General features: G+C 40.4%; 1 protein-coding gene across 1 annotated transcript; it reads left to right on the top strand.

Annotated features, from left to right (window-relative positions):
* The first annotated feature begins 253 nt into the window (after window positions 1–253).
* Trissin (trissin) lies at window positions 254–13,203 on the top strand. Its single transcript, XM_076196567.1, has 3 exons — window positions 254–498; window positions 7,923–8,118; window positions 11,863–13,203. Exons 1-3 carry the CDS (start codon window positions 474–476, stop codon window positions 12,518–12,520), a joined length of 879 nt encoding a protein of 292 aa, XP_076052682.1. The 5' UTR covers window positions 254–473; the 3' UTR covers window positions 12,521–13,203.
* The last annotated feature ends 10,748 nt before the right edge of the window (window positions 13,204–23,951 follow it).

Genomic DNA, 23,951 nt, shown 5'->3' with positions numbered 1-23,951 from the left:
CCTTCGCTGGATGCCACATTCTTTTTTTCAAACATCCGATAAAAAATTCAATTTCCACACTGACAGGATGTTGTTTATTAATGTACTAGATATATCTTGTCTATAGTTATTAAAATAGATCGTTAGTGAACGTTATTTTTCGTGATTTAAGTAAGTTGTTCTTCTGGAATTGAGGTTCTCTTATTGAAGCAACTCGCGGTCATTCTTCACCCACGCATGGATGATGACAAAACAGCGGAGAAGTTGAGGCGACGCCACAGAACTCTAGCAGCTCTCATCGGTCGTCTTAGTGTCCTCTCCACTTCGTTTCGTTCGTGGCTTCTCTTACGACTTCGACTTGAGCTCGAGTGACTACAGACTTCCTCTTTTCCCGGAAGCTTTGCCGCGATGGACCATCGTCAGTGCTGAGACGTTGAAGTCAACCGACGGGGGCAAGAAGCCTTTCCATAATCAAAATAATCCTCATCGTTACTATGAAATACCTTCTCGCCGTGACAGGTAAATATTCAGTGAAAATAGATGTAGTAATGCGCGCGGGAAGGTCTATGTTGATTACATATAGACACAAATTATAACGTTCTTGTGTTCCTTGAGACGCTATCACACTGGGCATTTTTTTCATCCGACTGTTGGAGCAGATTTGCAGCCCGAAGCTTTCGGGAAGGAGTCTGACATGCTGGAGGAAAACAAATTTCCTCTAACATATCAAATTACATTTTAATTAAACAGTTGAGAAAACAAAATAGTTTGCCATAGTAATTCTACGGTGATGCTGGAAGGGCGCGCTACCGCCGATTAATTGGAGGTTGGAGGAAGTATAGCCCAAATCATTGTAATGGTAAAGAGTTTAATATTGTTATTTGATAGCGTCTTTCTTATCTTAGAATTCCATGCCTGCATTTAATTTCTTATCATGCCATGAACTAGGATCTTTAAGTAACTATTTAATATTTTACATTAGTTTATGGAACTTGGAAGATAAGTTTAGGACTTAAGTTTCTGATATATATGAAATGCATGATGTGCATGGTTACAGTCTTTACTGAACAACTATTGATCAGTTTTAAAAGATATATTCGAAATACAACTCATTCCTTATACAAGGTAACCACTAACGCTATAAACACACACACACACACACACACACACACACACACACACACACACACACACACACACACACACACACACACACACACACACACACAAACACACAGAGATACCCCCCTACACACACACACACACACACACACACACACACACACACACACACACACACACACACACACACACACACACACACACACACACACACACACACACACACACACACACACACACACACACACACACACACACACACACACACACACACACACCGACTCGGTAGTACAGTTGGTAGAGCGCTGGAATGGGAAGCAGAAATGTTCCTAGTACCCAGTTCGAATCCTGCCCAGGGCCGAAATTATTTCGGTATCGCTGTGCCTCGGGTCGTACTCTGACTCTCGTGGGCGGGGAGTTGGGTGTGTGTGTGTGTGCAAGGTCATAGCATTACCCATAGATCGGACCTACGAGCTCTGAGCTCTCTTCCAGGAGGGAAATAGCTGTCGATCACGAGTCCAACACGTGATCCAAAGACCAAGACCAAGTGAATACACACACACACACACACACATACACACACACACACACACACACACACACACACACACACACACACGTATATATATATATATATATATATATATATATATATATATATTATATATATATATGTATATATATATCTCGTGGGGGAATAGTTTGATTTTCATTACATGTATAAAAATATGGCTTCGCAAATATGTTTACTCATATATGAATTATTTACTTGTTCAATTTATTGCATTTGGAAAAATATATACAGGTCAGCGAGAAACCTTTTGGGTGGAAAAGAGAAGTTAGGGGTTGCCATGAGGATGAATAAAATCGCCTGGCGGCAGAAAAAATAGAAGTACACATTGAACATGCAAATACGTTTTACAATCGTGTATATAGTACAACAATTATTACTTTATAAGTTAAGTGTTTTTTTAAATAAATTAATCTGTATTAATACAATAACAATGGAAATGTATTTGCATAGTCTTGATATCCCATGAGGTCAGTTTATATGTCCGCAAGGGTGCGGGGAGCCGACCCAACGTCGGCATAAAAAAAAAAAAAAAAAAAAGCGGCTTGCCGTAAGTGACATGGCTTTGCCCTACCAGAGGTTTTTCACTTCCCATTACGTGAGAATGGAATGGTGAATTTTATGCACCTATTCTATCTCCCACCAATGGACCAGATACATACATACATACCAAATGACATTTTCCCTTTGACATGAAGGCTGCCCAATCAAAGCATGTACTTACTAGACATACATAATCATTCAGGCAACGTGCACTGGTGGTGCGTGAGTGTCTCGTATATTCCTAGTTACGGGTTCGAGTCACGCACTTCTCTCCAAATCTCTGGGAATCGAAGAGGAGTGCAGGACTCGAACCCACAACTAAGCGAATGTGACTGTATGTTACCTGTCCAAGCAGTCCCAAAAACGCATAGACCAAAAGTGACGCCTTCAAATGCCGCTGGAATCACAGTGTGACGACACTTAAAGCTTTAGGCCTTGTTCACACTAGCGGTTTGAACCGCGCGGAAACCGCGGCGGTACCGCATAGTAAAGGAAACAACTGCGCGGTTGTGTGTGAACGCTTCCATTGACTTATATTTTAATTGAACTGCAGCGTTCGAAACCGCTAGTGTGAAGAGGGCCTAAACTCCGGTCTCCCTCAAGCTCTAACAACAGTCACTCCCAGACATCTTGAAGTGTGGCCAACGGGTGTAAATAATAAATAGATAAATCAACAAAATAAATAAACAAATAAAAATATACATTGATATATCAAGCATATCATCATCTCGAATATATGCCGTGTAACAACGTAGGATATTCTTTATAACAGCAGATCAACACGCTCATTAACAACAATGAAATAACTGGATAACATTCGTACTGATGCGTTGGCGTGTCTGTGTGTACACGTATGTGTATGTGTGGGAAGCGCTAATGTATGTATGCTCACACTTATGGGGGGAATTCAACCCATGTTAATGTGTATGTACATATGCATGATGCTACGTCGGATGATGAATTTGCGTTCGTATGTGTGCATGTTTGTATGTATGCATGTTTGTGTGTATGTATGTATGTATGTATGTATGTATATATGTATGTATGTATGCATGAGTGTATAGTACACACACACACACACACACATATATATATATATATATATGTGTGTGTGTGTGTGTATGTGTGTGTGTGTGTGTGTGTGTGTGTGTGTGTGTGTGTGTGTGTGTGTGTGTGTGTGTGTGTGTGTGTGTGTGAGTGTGTGTGTGTGTGTGTGTGTGTGTGTGTGAGTGTGTGTGTGAGTGTGTGTGTGTGTGTGTGTGTGTGTGTGTGTGTGTGTGTGTGTGTGTGTGTGTGTGTGTGTGTGTGTGTGTACGTATGTATGTACCATATATATGTGTTTGTTTATATGTATGAATGGGAATATATATGTGGGTCTATGTCAGCTACTCGTAGTCCACTGCTTAACAAGTACCTCTCCCAAACACTTCTTTGAGTCACATGATTGTACCAGCTTCTTCCACAGTACTCCTGCAAACTTCTCGTCTCTGCATCTTTTGTCTGGTCTTCCTATTCCGCATTTCCCATCTTGCGGGATCTAATAAATCACATTCCAGCTCTATCTCCAATCGTCCTTTCTTACTAACTTTAGTGCCCAACTCCACTTTCAACCCTTTATAAGTTTATAGCCTCCACTGTATCTTTCACTCCTTTCTGCTCTCTCGCCCAGTTTATAATCTTCCTGTCTTTCAACGTTATTCCTACCACTGGTCTCTCCATTCTTCTTTGTCTACTCCTTACCTTTCTCTACATCGCCCTGATCAATGTCTATGAGGGGGTTTACACGGTTCGTCGAACGCGGTTCGACAGACACGTGTTTAAAGTGATGTGTGAGCGTGTGAACGGGGTATTTCGTTGTCGAACACGTTGGTTAAACCCCAAATACCCCGTTCACACGTTCACATATCACTTTAAACACGTGTCTCATATTCGTATATCATAACAAGTATTAAACACTGACTGTAAGCTCTGTGTTCCAAACATATACAGCAGATAGAGAGTCCCTCGTGATGTTCCTATATTTATCTAATCTTCATTATACTCGGCTACGTAGTTCTAGCATCTGACCTAAATAAAACTTTACCTTTTTCGAAAATTTCACAATAGATTACAATTGCTCTAATATGGGTTTTAAAGTTGAGCTACCCCTGTCTCCCGCCACAAGGCTCGGATCAAAAGCAAAGTAACAAGGCACTTTTTTATTTATTAATTCTATTTTTTTATATATCTATTTTTTTTTTTTTTTTCTTTTTTTTTTTACGGCAGAACTCGACAGAAATGGGTTCAGAAATTTACCTTACGGCAACAAGGATCTTAATTTACGCTGTCTGGAAAGACGTAGGGTGCGGGGTGATTTAATAGAGGTATACAAATAGGTCAACGGCTTTAACAAGGGTGATGCAGACAAGATCATCATATTAAGACAGCAGAACAGGACTCGCAGTAATAGATTTAAATCGGACACATTTATATATAAGAAGGGAATGGTTTACCACTAGAGTAGTTAACGGGTGGAATAGACTTAGTAACCACGTAGTGAGCGCTGAATCATCTTATGGATAGGGATGAGGTGGTAATGAACATGGAGCTGCCTAGTGTAGCACTCCTTCATTCTTATGTTTCTTATGTGACAGCCGAAACTGGTTTACCCCCACCGCTTCACCGTATGACGCTCTCCCCCCACTTCCACCTCCTCCTCATCCATTCAAAAATGGATCATACAGTGGATGAAAGGAACATCCTTTCTGGGCGTGCCATCCTATCATCCAATCGCAATCTTCATCCATTCATTTTTTTTTTTTTTTTTTTTTTTTTACATACCTCGTGCATCCTAAGCTCGTATTACCCTATCCATCCATCTCATTCTCGGTCTTCTCAAACTCAATCCATCCATTTCTGTTCTCCACGCCCTCTGCAAGTATTTCCTCATTGTTTCCTTGAGGTCAAAATGCCTCTGCATTTCTTTTTTGTCCGTGTAATGAAAAATGAAAAAAAAAAAAAATTATACCAATGGATATGAGGAAATGTCTGGGAAAGAAGGTAGATTTATACAGTGGGTTCTGATGTTCAAAAAAATATGATCAGAAGACATCAAATGAATGAAGGGATATTTTCACCCATAAAGAAACAAGAGACAATAACATTGAAAGTCATGAAGAAACAAGCTCAAGTCACGCACAGTGAAGATCTGAGAGAAGATCATAGAAAGTTAGCCAAAGAATATATTAATTTGAATGAAATAGCTTGGCATTATGCCAGACGTAAAGACATATAATGCAATTTCACACCGGGGTAGATGGTACAGATATACCTGGAGCGGCAGAACGGACTGTATACGTATTTCATTGATTTAGAGAAGGCGCTTGACTGTGTCTCGTCGAGAATTCTGACAAAACTGTAAAGGAAAAAAGTGTGATAGATTAATAGGTTAGTACTGTCCAAGAAATGCACGAAGGAACAAAAACACAGGCTTGATGTCGTCTAAGTTTGACAAATTTTTTTTTAGTAGGAATCGTTCTAGATCAAGGGTTTTCTTTATTAGCATACTTGTTTTTTTTTGTACTTGGAGTGTTAGTTTAAGAGCTACAAAACATCAGCCTTGTTGGTGTGTGTTCTTTGTAGATGATACACTCACTTGCGGCACGAGGAAAGAGAGAGAAAAAGAGAACCTAGAGGACTAAAGACTAACAGAGAGAAAAGAGAGTAGCTGAAGATGCATGATGATCGGGACTAAAGCCCTGTTCACACTAACAATTTCAACCGCCGCGGTTGAATTGCAATGTGAGTCATTAGATACGTTCACACACAACCGCGCAGTTTTTCCTTGACTATGCAGTACCACCGCGGTTTCTGCGCGGTTCAAACCGCTAGTGTGAACAGGGACTGAGAAATTAGTTTACAGGACGAAAAAGTTAAGGTGAGTGGATAACATCAAGTACCTCGGATCGATCGTGGTTGGAGATGGTGACCAGGACATAAAATCAACACACAAAATGCAAAGAAAGTTTCAAGTGATATGGGGCAGTGCAAAGGTTAAGCGATAAGACCACCTATGATATACGGAACTGAGACCTAGGCTACTAAGAAAGCACAAGAGAAAAAGCTTAGCGTGTTTGCTAAGAAGATGTTAAGAAGAAAGTATATATGAGGTAACGAAACGTGATAAGATCAGTAATAAAATACATTAATTGAACAATCAACACAAGATCAAGAAAATTCAGAAAACTAGATTGGTGTGGTATGGGCACGTTGTGAGTAGATATGGAGAATATGTGGGGGAAAAGTGTTACAGAGAGTTGTTTCAGGGAAAGTGGACGACTAATACACAGCATGACCTAAGGTCAAGGACATGGCGAGAGAGGAAGCGCAGAAAAGAGATGCTTGATTAAAAGTTGGACACGATCTTGCGTGAATGGGACATGGCGAGGGAAAGTCTTTACAAACATACATACATAATATGAAGATCAGGCGGCAATTAAACTAACTAGTGTATGGAGTTCTGAATAAAAATCCACACTCTAGCTTTAAAGTTTTACTGCCACGTCATCTTCATATTCAGTAAATATTTACGTACATACATACATACATGCATACATACATACATACATATATACATATATACACACATGCATACATACATACATACAAACATATCATCCATACATAAACATATACATACATACAAACATACATATATCCATGCATACATATATACATTCGTACAAACATATATATATATATTTTCTAAACAGAAATGTAGTAGCACATTTGTAAATGACACACAGGAACCCACAGTCTTTATTCGAAGTTTATTTTCTCCGACTGTGGGTTCCTGTGTGTCATATATATATGTATGTATATATATATATATATATATATATATATATATATATATATATATATATATACACATATATATATATATATATATATATATATATATATGCATCCATACAAAATACATACACACATACATATATTCAGATAAAGAGAGCTGACTTCCGGTTACTGTTTTCGTCCTCTTCCAGCACTAGGGATATAAAGGCAAACTAAATGGTGTAAGTTTAAGTGGTGTACTCAACAGGATGGCAAACTAAATGGTGTAAGTTTAAGTGATGTACTCAACAGGATATTTCGTAACTCCTAGTCACTGATTTCATTGTTTGTGTTATAAGGTGTATATACATGGCACTACTGGTTATATGAAAGTTTTGGGGAGCTCACTTAAGTGCATGCAGTTCGTGTGTTTAGTATATATATATGTATATGTATATATGTATATGTATATGTATATGTATATGTATATGTACATGTATACATATACGTATATGTATATGTATATGCATATGCGTATGTGTATGTATATGTATATGTGTATTTGTATGTGTATGTATATGTATATGTATATGTATATGTATACGTATATGTATATGTATATGTATATGTATATGTATATGTATATGTATATGTACATGTATATATATATATATATATATATATATATGCGTGTGTGTGTGTGTGTGTGTGTGTGTGTGTGTGTGTGTGTGTGTGTGTGTGTGTGTGTGTGTGTGTGTGTGTGTGTGTGTGTGTGTGTGTGTGTGTGTGTGTGTGTGTGTGCGCGTGTGTGTATGTAAACACAAAATTGTCAATGAAAATTAAGTATTTCCCGCTGTATCATTTCCCTTTTTCACTAGATACTCTTTTGCAGCCTTTGTGTGCCTGTGCAGCTGCGCGTGGGCTTGGGGCAGTGGCGAGTTGTCTTGTGCCTCCTGTGGTTCTGAGTGCCAATCTGCCTGTGGCACGCGTCACTTCCGGGCTTGCTGTTTCAACTTCCAGAGACGTCGACGCTCTGAAGCCTCCAAGAACAACCCCACGCAGCACGAGCAGCACTCTGGCTTGTCAGGGTGAGTTTTAAAGCGTTACAATGCGGTGTATCTATTGGTATGGACCACGAGAGGGTCATTCAGCTATGATACAAAGGGGTGACCATATGAAATAAGATAAGGCAGTCAAAGGTGCATTAGTTCGTTCCAAGTACATCCAGTGTTGGGGTTGATTGGAGCACTGTGAAACATGTCAAAGTTTTTTTTTTCTATTTGCTAGTTGAGGACAAGTTCACATAAGTCCCAATAATGAAGTTCCAGTTCCATTTAATAGTATATGGTCTTGATCGCGTGAATAGATACAGGGTTATCGGACCACATACACCCCAGTGCTTTATAAATATCAATGACTGATTATATAATCAAAAGCCCCGCCCATAATACACGCAATGATCTTTGACCAGTCGAGCCGGTATACGAGTGTCCACTGATTGATGGTATTACACGGCTTGGCCGATATAATTGCTAGTGTGGTGTTTATCTAGAATGCCTTTCAGAAATAAGCAATAAGATATTGTTTCTTATCCATGAATTTTTACACAAAAATAACATTTCTATGATAAATAAGGGAATGAATCTTTTAGATAAGAAAGAATGAAAACTGGGAAAAAAATTACATGAAATATTGGTGACCCTTCCTTACGTTTCCCTTTTAGCTTTTCAGCTTTTCAATGTTGAAACAAAGTGACAAATTGAGGAATGTGGAAAAAGGAGACACGGGTCAAGTTCAAAGTTTATTCCTGACCGATTTCGCTATGAGCTTCTTCAGAGGAATGTTCCTCTGGGGCGAACCTGATCGTATACATTTGTAAACCGACTCTACGTTCCCACCATTTTGGAAGGACTCGCGGGTAGTAAGGCTGAAGCATACGACGAATCAATACAATTAAAATGCCATTTTTTTCCCACCTTGCTAATCTTCTCAATCCTGATTACTCGTATGCTTCTTGTTTCTTTAGGAACTATTACCCTTTCTCAAATCTCGTCTCATTTTCTATGCCCTCCCTGACTCTTCCTCTCACGTTTCCTCCCGTCCTTTTACACAGACGTCTTCGAACATCACCAAAAACTGTCTCTACAGGCCTCACTTTCGATCTTCCTTTGTTCACCTACCAAACCTTTTCATATTCATCTATTCAGTGTCCACACTTCTTCTGTATACTTCCCCCTAAGCTTATGCTTTATTCACTTCACAAGGCTCTCTATGTCAATTTTTCGAATCTACACGACCGCACTCGAAGCTAAAGAATAGAGTGTAGCGCTGTTTACTCAGACACGGGAAATTAAGATTCGACAAGCCGACTATTGATTGTCTATTGTTTAAGCCTCATGTTGGCTTCCCAGCCCATCTCTTCAATGGTGGGCTTTTAAAGTATATCGGGCCAATGTCACATGTCAGTGTTAGCACCTAGTCAATATGGTCGAGCTGATTACTCGTTTCAGAATAAATTCACAACTACAGTCATATCAACGCATTTGAAGCTCAGGGAAAGCACCATGAGGGGACGAGATTGTCATTGTTACAACGTTCTATTCATACGATCTAGATCAAACACTTGATAAAGTTTTTACAAATCTCAAATAAGGTTGGGGCATTGTACCAATAAAGGGTTCACCCTCATATAATCCAGTTGCCTTTCTCTTTCATAGTCAAAACTCCATATCCGCTTTACACCACATAAACAACCTTACCAAGCTGGATTACATAAGAACATAACAATGGAGGAGACTGCAAGAGACCATAAGGTTTACATTAAGGAGATCCATGTCCCATACAGCCTGTCATTATTATTTATTCTTAAAACAACAACCATTTGTTAACCGCTCTGTTGGTTAACCTATCATAATGTGGTACAAAATTTGTACCTTCCCCCATGGGATAGAGCGATCCAGCAGTGAACCATTAGGTCTGAACTCATCCACACCTTGTTTCTCTTTCCTGATCCCGGTGAGTTAAGGAAAGCATATGACTGGTGGACAGGAGGGTGTGCCTGGAACGTTGACCAATCACGTGGCTTCTTTTCCTTTTGCCATAAAAATATTCTTTACAGAATATTAGACACGTTGATTCTTCAGTCTTCCTCATAGATCCTTCGACTATGTTACGTGAAACCAATTTTACAGATCGCGTATTCAATGAATCTATAAATTTCCTATAGAGGCGATGGGGTGATATACAGTTAAAAGATTTACTAGTGATTTAGATAAACACCTAGGCAATATAGATTAATGTCTCTCAATCGATTATTCTATTTACTTGCTCTATTTGCCTGGCGTAGACGGAAGCGTGTGGGTCTCGCATTTTCTTAGGCGCGGGTTCGAGTCCCGTACTCTAGCAGTGTTACCAGTCCCCCAACAGTCTCTATGACATACTGGGCAAAAGTAGCGGGTTCGGCCAAAGCTACGCGCCTCCTGGTGTATGCTCCTCATTTTCTGTGGTTATGTACCAATATACAGTATGTACCATGTGTGTGTATATATGTATATATATATATATATATATATATACATATATATATGTATATATATATATATATACATATATATATATATATATATATATATATATATATATATATATATATATATATATGTATGTATTTATGTGTCATTATCATTACTATTGTTGTTATTATTACTATTATTATTATTGTTGTTATTTTGTATCCTATCTTTTTATGGACATAGTTCCTTCCGCATGCTCTAACATACGTAACACATTTTGCGGATTTTATTGAGACCAACTCTAAGCAATCGCATTCATTTTAAAGACTATTAGGACACTTGTATCCTTCAGCCCGTAACATAGCTTATGACCCGGGCAACCTTTTTAAGTGCGAGTGCCAAAATCAGCCAAAAAATTTATACAAAATTTCTCTCGTCCCACTGAAGTAAAATACATACAGTATATACATATGCCTGCATGCATAAATGCATACATAAGTATGCCTACATACATACATAAATACATACATACGAATACCTACATACATAAATACATATGTATGCCTGCATACATAAATACATACATACGTATGCCTATATACATACATAAATGGATACATAAATACATACATACGAATACCTACATACATAAATACATACGTAACGTACACCTGCATACATAAATGCATACATACGTATGCCTACATACATATATAAATACATACATACATATGCCCACATACATACATATATAAATACACACCTATGTATGTCTATATACGATTATGGGCCCCCTCCCTTCACCTTCTAGGAGAGCCCCAATCCACCACCCAGCGCAGGATACGGTTACCAATGGTCATACAAAACAAGTTGAAGGTTAATAAATTACTTTTGTTTAAGGCGTGCTCTACGTTTTTCGTCCCGGAAAAAAAGTTGTTAGTGTGTCATATTTTGGCACGCGTGCCAAAGGTTGCCCACCCGGACTTAGTCTTTTATTTCGCTGAGTTGATGGGGAGTTCTTAGAGGCTACTAGGGGAATGAGGCATCCAAAGTCTAGTATTTTCTAGGTTATGCCATGATCATGATCCCACATATTATGCCTCTTGTCTATTCTGTGAGTTCACATTAAGAATATGCACAGCAATTCTGATCACCTTATCCCGTAATAAGCAACCTGGATCCCACGCTTTCTGTAATTCGTTATCTGTTAAAACTATTTTTATCTAGATATTTTTCTTCAAATGAAAAACGTGTTTGTGTTTTGTAAAACTAAAATTGTTAATCTAACATTCTTAAGAGAACCCTGTTCTTATCTTCCAGCAACTTTGCTAGAGATGGGAGACACACGATACTCAAGGAACTTCTTGGGTTGCCCCAAGTGGCAGCCTTCATCCAGCAGCTGGGTAACAGGCTCGCAGCTGGATCGTCTGGATTGCCCAGGAGCAGCAGTAACATCCTGAAGAGGGGGGGACTCGCAAGTAAGAGAGAACTCTTCACACCTCAAGGTCGACCCGGGTCAGCAGAGGACGTCACAGGTCATGGCTTGGCCCTTGGGTACCCTGGTCACGGGTTTTCGGGCCGTCACAGGACACTAGACGACTTCCTACAGCGGCAGATTCTTTTCGCGGATGCTGAAGACGACGACGACGATGACGACGCCGACGACGAAGGCGATGAAGAAGACGAAGAAGACTTTGTAAACGCGTACTCAGAGGACTTAACTTCCGGGCCTTTGCTCGACCTCAGCCTCCTGCGGTCTTCTTCCTCTCCTTCCTCCTCCTCCTCCTCCTCTCCTAGGGTACACAAGTCTCAGAAGGAGGCGTCGCCAATGTCCTCTCCAACATCGCCGGAGAAATCCTCCTCTTCTTTTTCTTCTTCCGATGTATCTCTGGGCGTCAATCAGCTCCTTGGCCGAGTTTTGAAAAGTGTTTACCCTTTGACGGGAGGGAAGCGTCAAGGCAATGGCAACAGTGATTAAGATAGCCGGAGGCGAGTCACCAGCGTTAAGAAGAAGAGTCTGTCAAAAAAATTGTTCCAGAAGATATTCTTCTTATTCCCCCCAATCCTACTTTTTCTTAAGTAAAACAGTTGTTCCACTTTCTTGAATGAATAACCTTAGAATATATAACTACTATCTTTTTCTCCCAGTATATATACAACATCTAAAAGTCTTGAAAGAAGTATATGAAAAAAAGAAAAGATACTGACATGCTGAGCCCTACATTTCCTGCTGGATAAGACAAAGGAAGAGGAAGAGGAAGAGGAAAAAATACCATTCTGTCGTCACCGGTACAGATGACGTTATGACGTCACTCTTACTGCTATGACGTCACATTTTTTGTGTTGGGATGAATGACATGAAGTCCATTTGAGTATAAATTGTATGGTTATTTCCCCCTTTGTTCTCATATCATTTTCCGTAACAAAATTTTTATTTTCTTTTGATGAAAAAAAGATAAATAAAGAAGAAAATCAGTATGTATATGGTGTGCGTGTTTCCAGACATGCAGAGGCATATATGTACACAAAAAATTGAACAATGTTACAACATATAAACAAGAAGAAGACGTGTATACTAAAAGAAGAATTATTCTCAAAATAAATAAGAACAATATTGATAAATGGATACCCAACCATATTCTCCTTGAAGGGCAATGTACTAACGATTCAATGGTAGTTTTAAAACATCAGAACCTTTGATAATACAGGGACATTTTAAAAAGCAACTTTCTAAGCACAGAATGACATGTATGCAAGTGTCAACTAGCACACATACAGTATATGTGACCCTAAGCGTTCTGAAATCAATCTTGAAATTCAGCAGCACAAAGCTTGTCTTTGTTCCATTTGTTATTTGGGTAGAGATGAACCTAATATATTTCAAAGCTTGCAAAATTAACCCTTTTCATGATTCTTGATACACCTTTCCATAGCTCCATCATTTTTTCTTTGCTAAGTATTTATGCCGACAAACTTCACGATCTATTCTTTACAAGCAAACTCAACTGAAAAAAATCGAATCTCTGCGACCTCTAGAGATGAAACCAGGAGTTCTGTACAACCTTCAAAATCCCATAAACTTTTCTCAGCCCTTGTACATGGGCTATCCCTACTCCCGTATGAGAAGTACGCATCTTACTTATGGAATACTATTCAGACCCACTCGCTTCATCAACCTCTTTGTAATGATTCTTCAACCTACTTTTTATCTTTACCTAGCACGATCTTGCATTTGGATTACTCTTCTATATTTTTTCCCAGAGCGATGGTAATGTAAACTTAATAGTTTTGTGCTCTTTCCACGATATAGACGTCAGACCATCTTTATATATTTCTAACAAATTCTTTCTGAAAACATCAACCAAAATTTCTATTCTTTCTTTAAATCTACTTATTGGGAGACACTGATTGATGCAATTGAAAACGATAGTGAGTCTGAAAGGAATTAGAATGGAGATATATGCATTCAAACGAAATTGCTGACTGCTAATGCAAAGTCAAAGAAAGATGTAGATAGGTATACGTGGGTCGGAGTGGTTAGTGGGCTGATATTTGATCCCTCATTACTGAGTTATGCAATGGTAAGCAAGGTGGTATGTGGATATGGTATGCAGATGCGTTGAAAGGAGGGAATAGTGGAATATTTGATTATCATCTGGTGGAAGATTGAAAATGGGACAAAAAGTGGATATATAGAAAATGGAAGGGAAGTAGATAGATCCTGAATGTCGGCTGGATGATACAGAGAAAGATTATGGCTACAATGAGGTTTTGAGGAGTTTATGAAATGCAGTACAAGAGAGAGTGGGAGAAAGAAGAAATAATGGATGTGTTTCAAAGAGAAAACTTTGAAGTGTACGAAGATATTACGTGGGATTAGGAGAATGAATGGAAACAAGAAGAAATAGTGAATGATGGAATGAAAACATGGGTGTGACAGTGGCAGAAAATGGGTAAATATGAAAAATAGTTACAAAAGAGGATGTACATAAAAGGTATGAAGTGAAGAGGTTGGGAACAGAGCTCAAGAAAAAGAGCGAATGTGAGACGGGGATGACACCTGTTGGTTATTGAAGAAGTCGAGGAACCTACGCGTAGCTGCGGACGAAGCCGTTACCTTATGCATTTGGACTCTTGGGGTAGGTAACAGTGACTGCTGGGAATCGGAGAGGAGTGCAGCATTCGAACCCACAACTAAGCGAATACGAGACCAGCACGCTTCTGATTACGCCATCAGCGTACAGTAGGCTACAAAAGAAGCGAGTGGATGAAAAGTGGGAGGAGTTATTTGGGAACAAGGGCAAAGAGATTGTTGTATGGAGCGGTTGTGCCCACGGTGGTACACTAAACAGAAACTTGGAGTACAATAAAGGTAAAATAAATATATTTGTCGATATTAGAGGTATACAAATGGGTTGAGGGCTTTAACAATGGTGATACAGGCAAGGTCATCATATTAAGACAATAGGATAGGACTTGTGGTAATGGATTTAATGGGTCTACCAATAGATTGGTTAACAAATGGAATGGACTTAGTAACTATGTAGTAAGCGCTGAAATAATTGGATGTTTTAAGAGAAGATTAGATAGCATTATGGATGAGAATGATTGGTGGTAGTGGACACGGAACTGCCTAGTGGAGGCTTTATGATATCCTGTAGTCTCCTCCATTCTTGTTCTTATATTAGACATTTGAGGAGTATGGTAAATGCTTCAAGAATGGAGTGAGAAATGTGGAGGTGAGCAGAGATGAGGAAGAAAGTTGTCCGATAAGATGTCCAGCGTCAGTGACTTCCTATGGGATTCAAACCCTAGACCAGTGGTTCTTAGTACGAGAAATGATAGCCAGTGCAATGGTACTGTATATTTACCATGAGAAAGCAAAGCCAGGTTTGTATCGCTAATCCTTTTCATATGTTTGCATTATATTTATATTAGATTGGGGTTCGTTTTTGTTTTTGTTTTTTTTTCTTAATGTATGGGCACTGAAAAAGGTTAAGAACCGCTGCCCTAGACTGTGCAAGTACGAAGCGGGTGCAAGTACGAAGCGGGTGTCAATAAAGAAAATCTAATCCTGCACCCTCCCGACATCAACTCACTCAGCGATGCATTGTAATTTTCCCCCAAAACCCAGAGAATACTGAGATGGTTTGGGCACGTGGAAAGAATGAATGAGGAACGACTTACGAAGAGACTGGTAAAGTGGAATGAGCCCGAGAGGAAGACCTAGAATGATATGGGTAGATGGGTCAGAGGATCTTTACATGGATGTGGTATATCAGTGCAGAAGGGAAGAGAATGCATGAGTTAGGAATGTCCTGAAAGAACTTCCAATTGAATGAATGAATGAATGAATAAATAACACACCCCAAAGGGGAAACTTCTCCATAGATAAGGTGATACGAGGTGGGGGGAAGGGGGGAAGTTGTTTAGTGAAGCGGTGGTGGTGATGGTGGCCGGATTAGGGGAATAAACTACCTTAGCTGTTAGACCTTACTGTGGAGAACTTGCATCTCCTCATTGTACTGCGTTTGGTCCAAGAAGTGAGGAATGGAGGAGGATGAAACTACTTTTCGTACCCGAAGTGTTGGTGATTGGGGGATTGGGTGAGTAGGTGATTGGACCTTTTGATATACATACACATGATGGATCGAGCAACCCATTACATCAATCTATTTGCTAATGATGCCAAAATCACAAAGTGAGTATAATATGAAGATGATTATGAGTTGTTACAAGATCTAGATATATGAGTGGAACCAATATGGAAAATTCATATAAAAATAATAGGAAATGGTAAAAGTAAGAAGAGGCTACAACTGAATTATGAAATGTTCAATGAAGGTAAAGGACACACACACACACACACACACACACACACACACACACACACACACACACACACACACACACACACACACACACACACACACACACACACACACACACTCACAAGCCAGAGAACCGGGGTTCGATTCCCCGGCCGGGCGGAGATAAGTTGGGTTTGTCTCCTTTCACGTGTAACCCCTGTTCACCTAGCAGTGAGTAGGTACGGGACGTTAGTCAAGGAGTTGTGACCTTGCTGTCCCGGTGTGTGGTGTGTGAGTGGTCTCAGACCTACCCAGAGATCGGCAAATAATGAGCTCTGAGCTCACTGTCGTAGGGTGGTGTCTGGCTGTCTCGACAGAGACTGCAGCAGATCCGAGGTGAATACACACACACATTGACACACACACACACACACACACACACACACACACACACACACACACACACACACACACACACACGCACACACACACACACACACACACATATTTATATTTATATATATATATATATATATATATATATATATATATATATGTATGTATATATATACTCCTCCATTCAATAAGTAATGAGAAAATGTCAGGAGAGACATTCAATATGATTTGATCAAAATATTACTTCAAGGTGAAGTACACATACATATATTCTATAAAATTATTAACTGGCAACTTTCTATATTTGTAGGTTTGAGTGCAGCGGTAAATGTGGTGGAACCAGTCTGATTCGGTTTGCTGATCTATGAACACTTGTCAAGATGCAAGGAAACATGGAACAATGTTACGCCATCAAATTTTGTGTTAAACTTGAGAAAACCAAACAAGAAGCTTACGGAATGTTAAAGGAGACCTATGGGGACAAACAGATGAGCCAAGCAAGTTTCTGTCGGTGGTTTCACAGATTTTCTGAAGGAAATGAACAGTTTGAGGATGAACCCAGATCTGGAGCACCGAAAAGTGCACGCAAGGAGGAAAACATTGAGGAAGTGCAAAGGTTAATCATGCAAAACCGTCGAATATCTGTGAGGATGATATCTGAAGCTGTTGGTATTAGTATTGGCACTGTAGAGACAGTTCTGACAGAAGATCTGAAGCTCCACAAAGTCTGTGTCAAGTTCGTGACAAAGATCCTCTCCGACGACCAGAGACGGTTTCGTGTGGAATGTTGCACTGACATTCTCGAAATGATAGAGGCTGATTCAGGTTTCCTGAATAAGGTAGTGACTTGCGACGAGAGTTGGGTGTTCACCTACGACCCTGAGAGCAAACATCAGAGTACTCAGTGGAAGCACGCGACCTCCCCCAGACCCAAAAAGGCAAAGATGAGCAGGTCGCAAGAGAAGGCCATGGTCATTCTTTTTTTTTTTTTTTTTTTTACTCCTAGGGGCTCATTCACATTGAATGGGTTCCTCAGGGTCAAACCGTCAATAAGGAATATTACCTTACTGTTCTGAAAAGGTTCAGGGAGAAGATGAGGAAGAAGAGGCATCAGCAGTGGAGGAGTGGTCAGTGGTGGTTCCACCAGGACAATGCCCTATGCCACAAGTCAACGGTGGTGACCACCTCGATGGCCGACGGAGGAATGAAAATGGTACAACACCCACCCTACAGCCCTGACCTAGCCCCTTGCGAGTTCTTCCTCTTCCCACGCATGAAAGACAGCCTCAGGGGAACCAGATTCCAGTCAACAGAGGAGCTGAAAGAGGCATAGGAAAGTTACCTGAAGTGACTACTGGAAAAGGACTTTGAGGAGGTCTTCCAGGATTGGGAGAGACGCATGCAAAAGTGTTTAGATGCGAGAGGCAATTATTTTGAAGGAGACAAAGTTTTGTATGCTTATGAAAATAACTAGTGTCTCTCCTGACATTTTCTCATTAGTTATTGACTGTAATGGTGTATATACATATATTTGCACCCAAATAGTTTTAGATATTTGGGTGCAAATGTGGCAGGAAAAGGTGGAATGAAGGTGGAGGTGGAATGTAGATTGAGAGAAGCGAGTAAATGCCTTGGTGGTTTAAAAAGTGTAATGAGGAATAGAAATTTGGGAATGGATGCTAAGAGGAGACTGTATGAAGGAGTGATTGTGCCAACAGCACTGTATGGAGCAGAAACATGGAACATAAGAGAGGAAGAGAGAAGGAACTTGAATGTGTTTGAGATGAAGTGTCTGAGAAGTATGATGGGGGTTACTAGGCTGGATAGAGTGAGAAATGAGGAGGTGAGGAGGAGAACAGGGGTGGAAAGGGAGCTGGGAGATAGGGTTGATGAAAGAGTGTTGGGATGGTTTGGACACATGGAAAGAATGAGTGAAGAAAGACTAGTAAAGGAGGTATGGAAGGCAGATGTGGAGGGAGTGAACATGAGGGGACGTCCTAGGATGAGATGGATGGATGGGGTGAAGGAGGCTTTGGGGAAGAGGGGAATGTCTGTTGAGGAAGGACGGGAGAGGACAGAGGACAGGGGTGAATGGAGAATGGTTGTATATGGAAATTGTTGTGATGCATGAGGTGGAATGGACGGAGGAATGGGGGGTGAGGTAGTGCGTGTGAGCAAAAATTTTGACGCAGCCCGAAGGGATTTCTCCCCGTCCTCTCCTTTATATGGGGGGACGGAGAGGGGGGGTCGCCGATTTAATGAAGCGGCCTTGCTGTGGATGTGCTGTGTCCTGCGACACTGCTTCTGACCCAGGGCAGTGGACAGGATGCAGGGATGACCCGTCATCTAGGAGGTGCTAAGATGGGAGGGAGGGTGGAGGGGTGTGGAGTGTTTTCGGGGATGGAATGGGTGGGAATGATTTTATGCCTTGTCCTTTTTGGCTACCTCCCTGGTAAGGGGGAAAAAGCCTTGGTATATGTATGTATGTACATATATATGTATGCATACATATATATACATATATATATATATATATATGATGTAAGCGGAATAGGAAACACAGGAGTCTTAGTCTTGAGTTTATTCCTGACTAGTTTCGCAGGTATGCTTTTTCAAAGCATACCTGCGAAACTAGTCAGGAATAAACTCAAGACTAAGACTCCTGTGTTTCCTATTCCGCTTACATCAACCTGTCAGAATGTCTCAACATATATATATATATATATATATATACATACATACATACATATACATATATAAATAAATATATATACATACATATATATATATATATATATATATATATATATATATATATATACATATACGAGGGGCGTTCCAAAAGTAATGCCTATTTTATTCTCAAAAAGTTGAAGAGCTACGAAGACGGGAGTAGTACCATTAAACCGAGCGACCTTTTGTGCTCCAGAATTTATTTTTCTACGTAGTCACCATAATTCTCAAAGGACTTCTGCCAGCGATGAACGAGAGCCTTGATGCCTCGGTCGTAAAAGTCAGCACCTGCCGAGGCGGTTCATTTTTTCACGGCTGCGATTAAGGTGTTGTTGTCGGAGAAACGCTGCCCACGTAATGCGTCCTTCAGAGGTCCGAACAAGTGGAAGTCTGACGGTGCCAGGTCGGGACTATACGGTGCGTGAGACAGCACCGTCCAGCCGAACTTTGTCACACATTCCGTGGTTTTCAAACTTGTGTGTGGCCTGGCGTTGTCGTGTTGCAGACGGAATGTTTTCCTTTTCTCTGGCCTTACACGGGCAATCCGGGCCTTCAGCTTGGTCAACGTTTCAACGTAACGGTCAGAGTTGACAGTCGCCCCTGGTTCCAAGAAATCCAGGAGGATGACGCCCAGAAGACGGTGCACATCACTTTGCCTGCAGATGTTCGCGTCTTGAACTTCTTTGCTGGGGAGTATGAGTGGTGCCATTCCATCGACTGGCATTTGGACTCCGTCTTGTAGTGGTGACACCACGTCTCGTCACCAGTGATGATGCGGTCCAAGAATCCGTCACCTTCGGCCTCGTACCGATCCAACAAGTCCTGAAAGACATTCCGTCGGTGGTGTTTTGGTCCTGCGTGAGCATTCGTGAAACCCACCTAGCACACTTTGCTGTATCCTAGGGATGACAATATCGCTTCCTGTGCACTGACACCGACATCCAACTCTACACGCACTTCATTCATCCGCCGATCAGCGCGGATGAGTTGATCGAGGCGCACTTTGTTTTCTGGGGTTGTGGCTGTGCATGGGCGTCCGGAGCGCACTTTGTCACTCACATCTCTGTCGCTACTCTGATATCGACGAACCCATCTCCTAGCTATGCTGTCATCAACTGCATTGGTTTCGTAAACGTTCACCAGGCGCCGGTGAATGTTAATTGGTTTAATTTTTTCTGCATGTAGAATTCAATGACGTCCATGGCAGGGATTGCTTTCTTAGAGTGTCACACTATCAATATCTGCAACAGAGAGATGAAACTTTCAGGTCATGAGTGCATAAGTTCAGTCATCATAACAATACAATTTGCAATTCCCCCGGATCCCTTTGGGCACAATAAAAAAAATAGGAGGCATTACTTTTGGAACGACCCTCGTATACACACACACACACACACACACACACACACACACACACACACACACACACACACACATACATACATACATATATATATATAAATATATATATATATATATATTGTGATGGCCCACCATCCTCCATGTATATAAAATGTCTGTATCTGTATGTCAATCTTTAATTGTAAGATAATTATGTATGTACTGTAAATTGCTTGTATACGTTGTGATGGCCCACCATCCTCCATGTATCTAAAAATATCTGTATCTGTGTTATCCTGTACTTGTTAGGTAATTACGTATGTACGGTAAAAACTGCTTGTATACTTTATGGGATCTACTCTCTCTAGGCCGACAGACGTGAACTAGTTCTGTCCGGCTCATCCTTCGCCTTCCTCCCGTCCTCGCCAACTGTATATATAATGCATCTGCCGGCTCCTAGGCGCACTTTCGTTGGCTGAGCGGCGCGTAACTTTATCTCTCCCATATTGCTTTTGCTCTAGTACCGTGGCGTCACCACGTAATCTATATTCTCATGACTTGGTTTTCGGTGGAGGAATTAATTGTCAATTGATTAATTTTGTTGTTGTAAAGTTCTTATATTTGTTTTGTTGGCTTTTTGTTATACATTAAATTAGTTATTTATGTTAACTTCCGTTTGGATTTGCCTTACCCACATCAAGGCCACTAAGTACGAACCCCTCCTAGACATATTTCCTTATATCCTTGCGGAAGGCATAACATATAATGGGGGCCCGTCGGAATCCTCTTACCCGAACAAAAACTAAGAAGGTGTGAGATATACGAGCGAAACGTAATACATAAGTTACACTTGCATTCCCACAACCATCGAAATTGTCCATCTGTCCGGTAAACTTGCAACTCAGTACCCCAGTACAGTAATTCAGTTAATCGTAAATACGCCATTGCACATGACCACGTTAAACTCTTGAAGCTGTAAATTTCGTAAGAGTACTGAAGTAGGATCCGTTTAGGATACGTGTGAGAACGTTAATTCTATCCTACTTACGGCATGTAGTTTTGGTTAATGTATTCTGTCCCAAAGATTTATAATATTCGTGGGAGTCGAGTATTATAATTCTACTTGTATCTCTTGTCCGGTATACCACGTAAGCGAACCAAGCGTTCTACCTTGCTGAGTAGCAACTGTTAGCGAGTAAAAATTTCGCGATGTCAGAACTGAATATCGAAAACTTTATTGAGAACCCCTCGGTGGAAGAACTGATAATTCAGAACCCAAATAAAGAATGTCTGAAAGAAATAGCAACAAGATGGGAATTAACTTATCCAGCGAACATTAGTAGAACTGAATTAGTTCAACTAATATTGAGTCACATAGATCAGTTAAAGAAAACGGAAGACGAAGACGGAGAATTTGAACGCTTAGAACAAATAGTTGCAGCCAAATTAGACATTAGCCCTACGAAAGAGATTCAATTAGACCCTCTAGAGTATCAGATACTTGAAAGGAAGATGAAGCATGAACTGCAAATTAAGGAACTCGAAGTGCAGCGTGAAAGAGAGCAAAGACAGCATGAAAAAGAACAAAAACAGTTTCAAAGACAACACGAACTCGAAATAAAACAACTTGAACTATCAACCCCAAGTCAACAAGTGGTTTCAAATTCAAGTAAGTTAGATCTTTTGCAGTACACCAAACTTATTCCCTCTTTCTCAGACGAGAATCCAACCTTATTTTTTCGAGAATTTGAAGAAGTAAGTAAACATTTTGCAATTCCCCAAGCAGATTGGATATGGTTAATTAAACCAAAGTTGTCCACAAAAGCGTTACAAGTATGTAACAATCTGGAAAATAACACTGATTACGAAACGGTCAAACAGACAATTCTTTCCGCTTATGAAATTTCCACCGAAGGTTATCGACAAGCATTTCGAAATTCAAACAAACTTAGCCATCAGACATACATGGAATTCGCGTCAGACAAACTACGAGCGTTAAGAAAGTGGATTAAATCGGCATCAGCCGATAATCTTGAGAAAGTAGTGAACTTGATCGCGTTAGAGGAATTCGTGCGTAAAATTCCTCACTACTTGAAAATTCACATTGTTGACAAGGAGGAATTTGATCTTATGAAAGCAGCCAAATTGACTGATACCCTCTCATTGATTCACAAAAATGTTGGAAAGGACAGTAACCGCCAACAACCTCATGTAAAACCAACTAGTGGTAGTAAAGATGGGAAAATTGATGGCCCTAGTTTCCCTGTTTGTTTCTTCTGTAAGAAACCAGGACATGTAATTGCAAATTGCCCAGACCCAAAATGTAAAGTAGCTCAAAAGAATATAAAATCTGTAGCTTCCTTTAACCATTCTACTGCCAATTCTGTAGATCCTTTTCAGCCCTTCCGTTCAACGGGAACAGTATCACTTGGTTCAGACCACGTAGAACACAACCTCCGAATAGTACGGGACACAGGAGCAGCACAGTCCCTGCTACTTCAGTCAGCACTGCCGGGAGTCCAACGTAATTATACAGGAGAACGTGTATACTTGCAGGACTTCCACAATCCCTTCTCAGTACCTCTGGCAAAGGTGCACCTGAACTGTGGACTCATCAAGGATACTGTCTCCGTAGGAGTAAGTGAAACGGCAACCCTACCTGTTCCTGAAGCAGATTTTATACTAGGTAACGATCTAGCAGGATAACTAGTCCATCCTCCTTTAATTGTTTCTACTTCTCCCCTACCATATAACCCAACTTCTACCATAGAGCAAACCCAACCCAACCTATTTCCAACCTGTGCTATCACACGATCCCAAGCGCCAGCTAACCAACCAACTCTTACCTCTCCAACCACCCCAACCACCCCAACCACCCCGCTTACACTACCCTCCGAGCTGAGCATCAAAGAGGCTCAACAGAACGACCCTTCATTAGCTCCCTTGTTTAATAGAGCTATTCCCAAGGAGGATATCCTACATACTCCTTCCTTTTATTTGCACGAAGGAATACTAATGAGACTGTATAAACCTCGTCACCTTTCTGATGATGATACCTGGGCAGAATGTCACCAAATTGTTCTACCTGTTAACTTGAGGACTCAGGTAATAGAGATTGCTCATGCTGGA

This window comes from Oratosquilla oratoria, chromosome 13 (assembly GCF_046742065.1).
Source record: "Oratosquilla oratoria isolate Oo_2021 chromosome 13, ASM4674206v1, whole genome shotgun sequence".
Lineage (NCBI taxonomy): Eukaryota > Metazoa > Arthropoda > Malacostraca > Stomatopoda > Squillidae > Oratosquilla > Oratosquilla oratoria.
This window is presented reverse-complemented; position numbering and strand designations above follow the sequence as displayed.